This window comes from Condylura cristata, unplaced genomic scaffold (assembly GCF_000260355.1).
Source record: "Condylura cristata isolate star-nosed mole 26May11 unplaced genomic scaffold, ConCri1.0 scaffold00017, whole genome shotgun sequence".
Lineage (NCBI taxonomy): Eukaryota > Metazoa > Chordata > Mammalia > Eulipotyphla > Talpidae > Condylura > Condylura cristata.
Window position 1 is genome coordinate 29,692,168 of NW_004567118.1, and position 8,475 is coordinate 29,700,642.

The window sequence follows — 8,475 nt, forward strand, 5'->3', positions numbered from 1 at the left end:
CCTGACCCCTTCTCCAGCCTCCCACCCAATACATTAGTGAGATAGAGTCCAACTTATTCCAACTACCAGTCGTCAAAGATAGATCTGCTTCACCTCTGTATCCCTGAACAATATCTAGCATCAAGGGCACCACCCATAAATACCTGTTGGATGGACACTGAACTCATCTGTAATCTTTCTTCCTTCACCTCCAAACAAATCCTAGGTTCCTTAGAGCTATCAAAAATGCCAATAAAAACCTAGTCAACTAAGCCTCTTTCCAGCCCTCTCCCTCACATACAGAGGCCCTTAAAGAGGTTTCCTCCTCTGTCCTCTCCATAAGTGACCTCTCAAGACCTGAATGGCCAGATTACTGTCACGGTTCCTTTATCATCCTAACTGTATTCATCACTTATTCAAGAAACACATATTACATACTGAGTTAGATAAACAAATACAGGGCTGAAGATAATACTTACGGTCCACGCTCTCAGAGGGAAATGAAATGTTCATTTGTTTTTCATGTGAGACATTAAGGTGCAGGGGGGTTTATTTATTTAGTTAAGTGTTGATTTATGCACCCAAGAGCTGGAGTGTAAGCCAGAGGTGTGGGGGAGAGAAGGGCTGACAAGAGGATTCACCAGAGATAGAGTGGGGAGGAGAACAGGCAGATCTAATGAAATACACTGCTTAGGAGAGCAGTGGGTGAGACAGGCAAGGTCTGCTAAGCCATGTGGGTCAGCTCCCTGGCCATGGATCTAACTCGCGCTGCAGTAGCTGCTAACAGTTTCATAGTACTGAGACAACCCCTTGTACCACCAAGGAGGTTCCCTTCAGGGGAGTTTATATCCTAATTAGAGAAGACAAGATAAACAAAAACCAAGTAAGTATGTTAGATGTTAGAGCTCAGTGCCATGGGGAAGAATGAAACAAAGTAAGGAAGGAAAGGAGTGCCTGGAGTAGGGAAAGGACATAATATTTTATGTGGAGTGGCACGTAAAAAGGCCATTTGAGCAGAGCTAAAGGAAAGTGAGAGCAAAACAGTGATTCCCTCATAAACTGACAAATGTTAAATGGTGCAGCTACTGTGAATAACAGTCTAGTAGTTCCTGAAAAAGCTATACAGTGTTAACTTGTTGCAGCACTTCTAAAAAAAGGCCAAAGAGAAATGAAAATATATGCTCTTATGAGAACATTAATTATAGCATTATTCATAACAACCAAAAGGTGGATATCACCCAAATGCTCATACACTGATGAATGGATAAACCAAACTTGGTATGTCATACAATAGAATATTATTCAGTCATAAAAAGGAATAGAGTTCTGAGACATGAATGAACCTTAAAAACATTCTAAGAGAAAGCCAAAGCAAAAGATCACAAATCGTATGATTCACTTATATGAAATAGTTGGAATAGCCAAACCTATGAAGATAAAACAGTAAATCAGAGGTTGCCTAGGACTGAAGGAAAGGAGGAACTGAATGTCTACCCGTGGGTAGTCCTCCTACAGTGATAAAAATGTTCTAAAACTGATCATGGTGACCACTGTACAACTGTTAAACTAAAAAACCCTTTAAAGGGGCAATTTGTAGAGTATGTAAATTGTATTTCAATAAAGCTGTTTCTTAAAAAGATACCAGCATACTAGTAACAAAAAAATGTGTCCCAAGCACATTAACATATCTGAAATGGAACTGTTGTCAGAGAAGAGCAAGTGAGAGGAATGACAAAAGATGAACATCTGGTAGTAGGGTCTGACTGCAGAGCCACATACAAGTCAGTTGACTTTCACTCGAAATAAAAGCCAGAATGGGAGAGGGGAACCAGGCAGAGGATTGCTCTTACCTGACTTAGGATTTCTTTCTTAAAACACAACACACGAGTTACCCTTTGAGAAGCAGGCAGAACTAAGTAGGTGGCTATGGTAATAGCCTGGGAGGCGCATAATACAGCTTATCCCTTAGTAGGGATAGAAAGCAGTCAAATTCTGCATATATTTGAAGTAGAGCCAACAGGACTTAATGTTAAGTTGGAGATGAGTAGGAGATAAAGAAGCAAAAATAATTCCAAGGTTTTTGACTTGAGCAACTAGAAAAATAGAGTCACCATTTACTAAGACAGTGAATACTGGAAGAGGAGGAGGTTTTCAGAGTGAGAACTAGGAGTTCAGTTTCAGATATGTTACATCTGAGATGTTAACATGAAAATAGAGACTAGAGATGCCAGGCAAATGCTGTGAAGATGAGCCTGCAGTCAGAAAAAATCCTGGTTAGAGTATATATTTGGGAATTATCAGTCATGAGACCAGGTCAGCTCACTAAGGAATTAAGTCGAAGTAGAGGAGGGAAAAACAGTATAAGAACTAGGTTCTTGGGCACTCAAACACTACATGAGAAGGAACCAGTAAAAATAAGAGATGGCCAGTATGGTGAGAGAATCTAACCATAAAAATCTAATTAGAGTGGAATCCCCGATAAACAAAAACTTTACAAGAACAGTCAACTGGAGTAAACGCTACACATGGGTGAGGTAAGATGAAAATGCAAATTTACCTTACATTTAGTTATTTTAATGGTCATCGGCAACCTTCAAGATTTACCATAAGACCCAGAAAAGGGATGCTTCAGAGGAAGTCTAAGTGAAATTAATTCTGTGAAATGACCATCACAGTAATAATTTATTCAGGAAAGAATCTTTAACAGGCGCTAAAACAACTGGGTGAAAGTTGACAAGGCATAGACTTTTATAATCTCCCCACAAGACATACATTAATTACTAATGGGAAAAAAATCTGATGACTACAACGAAGTAACCTGTCTGACACTACCTTATGCCTGGTGTCAGCTTATCATCACTGGTAAGGGACAAAGAAACATTACATTAATATGATATACCAAAATAACACATCATCTTTACTGCAGTATTTCCTACCAAAAATACACAAACACTAAGAGACAGCAGACAAAACAAACTGAGAGACATCCTATAAAAATAATTATCTTGGGCCCTCCCTGGTGGCGCAGCGGGTTAAAGCACAGCACTAAGAAGCTAAAGCCACTTCCGCATGAGTTCGATTCCTGCCTGCCCCGGAGGTGACCACATGGCACGGCAGACCTCTCCTGACCCGCCCGCTGCTCCCCTCAGCAGTGTACTTCGTCAATCTGCCTGTTCTACTCCCCACTCTGTCCCTGGGGAATCCTCTCACCCTCTGCATCTCTGGCCTGCATCCCAGTTCTGTATGAATAAATAAATAAATCTTTAAAAAAAAAATAATTATCTTGTACTCTTCAAAATTGTCAAGACAAGACTAAGGAATTACTTCTGATTAAAGAAGGCTACATGTGATCCCACATTGAAATCTGGATCAAAGATTTTTCTTTAGCTATACAAGATACTTTTAGCAAAACTAAGTAAGATCTATATATTAAATGACTTATTATATCAATGTTAATTTTCTGACTGTGATGACAGAATGCGGCTAAGAAAACATTCTTGTTTTTAAGATATACACGCTGAAGTTGTGGAAATAAAAGGGCATCATGCAAGCAACTTACTCCTATATGGACTCAGAAAAAATAAAGAGAATAATAAAACAAATATTCCTTTTAATTGTTGACATTGGGGAAGCAGAATGAAAAGCATACAGAACTTGTTTGGATTATTCTTTCAATTTTCTATAAATTTTAAGTTATTTTCAAAGTGATAAAACTTTTAAAAGGGGGAGCAGAATCAGCAAGTACAAACAATTCTTTTTGTTCTTTTTGAGAAGTGTTGCCATTAAAAAAGGTACAGAAATGGAACAGTTGGAAGGGGGTTTTCTTAAAGGCAACTTTGATCTGTGTAATGAAAATAACCCAACAGAGATGGAAAAATCTGGTGAAGAAGTGGAGAGCAACTGTTGAAGTAGTATACTTGCTGAAAGAAGAGGATCTAGACCCAGCACATAAGTAGAGTTCGCCTCAGCAGGAACATGAACCAGCTACTCCCTAGAGGTGATTCAGAAAGCAAAGCATGTGGACGCAGGCACACACACAATTGTCTGATAAAACAGTTAAATGACAGGACCTCCAGACAACACTATGGAACCTCTTGGTGATGAGGACCACGAATTAAAAGTGAGACCAGTCAGCAGGGATAGACTTTTCCTCCAGCTATCCTGAGTTGTACAGGTACACAAGAATATGGATGGATTTAAAGTATTACAAGGCACATACAAAGGGCAAGAGGCAAGGAAGTGACTTTAAAGGAATTTAAACTAGATCAAGAGGAAACAATATGACATTTCTTTCAAATAGGAATAACTGCTAGGAAATAAATAAAGCAGGGTAATGTGACAGAGAATGAATAGAATAGGAAGGAATGTTATTTTTAGATGGAATAATCAGGAAAGACGCCTCTGAAATCTAAATGAAAAACTCACCTTCCCATCAACTTCACTGCAGAGTGAAGGAGATTACCTTTAGTAGCTGGAGCACAGTTAAGACAGGGAATCATAACAGATGACGTAGAAAGGTAAGCCAAGGCCACAATATATAGGGCCTCTACAATAATAAGTTACTGTATGTTTTTAAGCAGCAAAGTGAATTTAAAGTTGAAAAAATGTAATGGTTTTAAACAGGACATAACCTTATTGACGTTTTTAAGAAGATCACTGGCTACTGCTGGCAAATGGAATAGTACAAAGACCTGGGAACACAAGGCAAAACAAGACACCCTGTCCTTCAAAGCACATGTAGTTATAGGGAAAATGAAAGCTGGGTTTGCTTTAAAATGCTCCAGGGAGGGAGGGAAAAAAGGGCAGAATTGGGAGGATGGTAATGAAGCAAGATTGTTAAAATATTTACTGTTAAATGTGGGTGATGGGAACAGCATAGGGTGGGGTGGCTTCAAGATGCTGTTTACTCTTGTGTAATCTGAAATTTTCCCCAAGTTCTTTTGAATTATGGCCAAAACCAAAACAATCAAAGGCTAGTGTGGGATGTACTCACATGTACAGTGAATAGATAATTTCAATATCATGTACTGAAAGGATGTGGGGGGGGGGAGTGAGAAGCAGAACAGGGAGGGATTCCAACCAGACAACAGTAAATACAAAGGCAAAACACCAGAAGGCAAAACAGCCCAAGTACTAGAGATTTTTTGAAAGTGACAAATAGAATCAGAATTTTACTGTAGAAAGCTCACTCCAGCTCCTTTGTGGAAAATGAATTTTAAAGACTGAGTGGCCTCTCTCAGTTAAGTCCCAAAACTAGAAAGTTATCCACAGCCACAACAGCATGAGAGCTGACCCACATGGCACAGCAGACCTCTCCTGTCCTGCCTGCTGCTCTCCTCAGCAGTGTACTTCGTTTATCTGCCTGTTCTGCTCCCCTCTCTGTCTCTGGTGAATGAATCCTCTCACCCTTCATATCTCTGTCCTGCACCCCAGTTCTTATATGCATAAATAAACCTTTTTTTAAAATAGTAAAAATAAAAGACTGAGGCAGGGAGACTATTGCCATTAATTTATGGCAGGAATTGTGAACAGTGGTAAGGTAAATTAACTGTGGGAGTGTAAAAGAGGTGACTAAGCTTTGATGAATGATCAATAAATGAACTAATCAAGCTTCATGTCTATTTATTTACCAACTACACTAGAAATTCTCCAAAGGGAAAGATTATGTCCTGTTTTTCTACCTAGATATGAGAAATAGTATATTAATACACAATACTCAATAAGTGTTTGTTGAATGAGCAAGCAAAGGACTCTCCACATATTAAGAACCCATTACAAGAAACGCAAGTAGAAAAAAATTCAAGGCAGGATATAGCCAACCATGTGGTACAACAACAATAAAGAGGGATTCTCACATCACTCTTAGCTTTAATCAAAATTCTACTACACTTTAGGTATGTAAAGAAAATAAGAGGTTGAATTAATTGTAGCTTACCTGAGGGAGGAGGGGGAGTCTTGAAAGACATGATGAAAGAAACAATACATTTACAGACAGACTAGATATTTCAGAAATACTTAAGAATCCCATGAATTAGAGGAAGACGTTAAGAGAGTAAATAATCAACTTCTGCTTCTGAAACTGGCATGAGATAGCAGAAGTAGTTTTGACACCCTCCAATATAGAGTAATTCATGTTAATAATTGATAATAAATGCAGTCATCCCTGGTATATTTGGGGCTAATTCTCCTGTCAGGAAACATAGCTTGGGAAGATCCCAATAACAAATGTGGGTAAAGACCTCACCTGTGAGTCCTGAAGAATGGGTATAATCGGAGGGAAGGTTGGGAGGAAAGGATAGAGGGTGAGAGACAATATTATAGAAGCATCTACCACAGGTTAGCATATTGTACCTTCACCTAAGCAACACACTGGTGTCCAAGGCAGGATGAGAACAAAGATATGGAAAGGAGTGGGCAGAGCTACAAACTACTCAGAGGATAAAATCAACAGGAGGTGGTAGGCTGCAGATGAAGGATCGTGAACAAAATTAAAGTGTTTAGGATGATGCCTGAGTTTCTAGCTTTAGAACTGAATGGATGGTAAGATTATATATAGTCTTAATATAAGACTGTACATATTTTAAGCACTGTAAACTGTCCACCTCACCAGCCTCCTTGAGGGCATTCTTTTGCCCTCCGCCTCAGCCCCAGGCACAATGCCCTACCTATCTTCCCACCACAGAGGCTTTTCCACATACTATCTGCCCTATTTTCCTTCCCTACTCATCCTTAGGGCACAATACTAGATCCTCAGTGAAGAGTTCGGTAAATATCAGTTGAATACGTCATTAACTCGGTCGAAACAAGGCCAGAAAAAGAGTGATACAGACAAACGCTGAAGATCATATAAGAGTGTCGAGGCCTGACACTTAATCCATTCACGTGAATACCAGTGGCCTAGCAATGAGAAACCAAGACTCACTAGCCTCCTTGAGTTTCCACTTAGGGAGGAAGGAGAAATGCGTGACTGAACCGGACTGCTAACAGGACTTGCTTTCAGTCCCCAGCTCTCCGTCCCTCCGACTCCCTACAGCAGTCCCAGTGCACCGCTCCCCCAGCGCACAGGTGCGGCGCCAACCTTCCCAAAGGGCCGCAGGCACGCGGGCCACAAGACTCACCTGGGCCCCGCCCACCGTCCCATGCAGCCGCAAAAGGCACATGAGCCCGGGCAAATGTGGGGCCGAACGGGCTGGAGGAGGCACTGGGGCAACTGTGGACCCTGCTCGGGGCTGCAGCAACCCCGACACGCTTTCCAAAAGCAACAGGCGGAGACGTGGGCCCGAGCTGGCGGCCGAGAGGCCCCCTGTCCCGCCGGGAACCCCAGCCGCGGAGCCCGCAGAGGGCCCACTAAGAACGGCTGCCGCCATCTTCACCCGGGCTCTGGTGGTGGCGTGGCGCGATGACGCAAACACAACGCGACAGTTGCCTCCAGGGGAGGGGGCGTGAGGAGAGGGCTGTGATCCTGCGCGGTGGGTGAACCGAGGCCGGACTGTGGCCACTGACTTGGTAGGAGCATGCGCAGGGTGGAGGGGTCAGAGCGGCGGGCCGCAAGGCGGCGCGGCGGGTAGCTCGTTCACCCGGTGTAAAGGGCTGACGGGTGAGCGGGCTTGGGGTGGGCTTGGGGTGCGCTTGGGGTGGGCTGGGACGTTCCCGGGGTGCTTAAGGAACACGTGGTCAGGACAAAAGGCGCCTGCATCCGACAGCTATCCGCTAAACTAACAGAGTCTCTGGAGGCTCATAATCCAGAGTTCTTAGAGCAATGTTTGAAATCATAGACATTTTAAACTTCATTTACAACTATAGGGATGATGGGATGCATGCACCTCGCGAACACAGATTCCAGCAATACGGAGAACATAAGTAAAAGGAGAAGAGCATCTCTCCCCAGCGACTCCCCCAGTAATGTGTATGCTTTACTAATATTTCCCAACGCACTAACACAATTTATTTAACTTAGTTTATTTTATAAGAGCCTGGTCTGCACTTGCCTGCACTTTTTTTTTTTCTCTAGAAAGACGTGGGCACGTCTGCTGCTTTTTAAAGCTTGCGTTCAGTGTACCAAGAACTGGCTGCACGGTAATTTATCAATTCTAGTGCTGTTCCAGTTTTTCACTAATGCAAACACTTCGGCGAACACCCTAATATCTCTATCTTTGTATAATCCAAGTGGAGAATTCTAACCTCGGGTAGAGTCCACAGATTTTACTCTGAAAACTGCTCAATCATAGTTTGAGTTCAGTTTCTGTATCTTGTTACGAAGTAACACGCCTACAAAAAAAAATGGAAAAATGATTCCGGGATTTTAAAAAATGTAATTATTCTTGTTAGGGGGCTCCCAGTTTTCAACTATAGGTTTATAGGTTTAGAGCTTTTAATTTCCTAAATTATCTTGACCTAAAGAAATGTTGATGCTATCTGTGCTGAGGAGAACAAATGCTGCTCCTGTAACTGGGTGGTCCCTAGGAGAAGGGAAGTTCCAGGTTCCCTGCCCCACCC

General features: G+C 41.9%; 1 protein-coding gene across 2 annotated transcripts in view; it reads right to left on the reverse strand.

Moving 5' to 3' along the window:
- Positions 1–8,475, reverse strand: part of PELP1 (proline, glutamate and leucine rich protein 1) — a 48,253-nt gene that overhangs the window by 16,407 nt on the left and 23,371 nt on the right. The window contains exon 1 of one of the 2 annotated variants that reach the window (XM_012726317.1): positions 7,098–7,349. The exons of the other annotated variant lie outside the window; for it this stretch is intronic. Within the exon in view, the coding sequence (XP_012581771.1) occupies positions 7,098–7,346 (249 nt within the window). The 5' untranslated portion in view covers positions 7,347–7,349. Of the gene's footprint in view, positions 1–7,097; positions 7,350–8,475 lie in introns of those variants that run through there. 2 annotated transcript variants of the gene reach the window in all.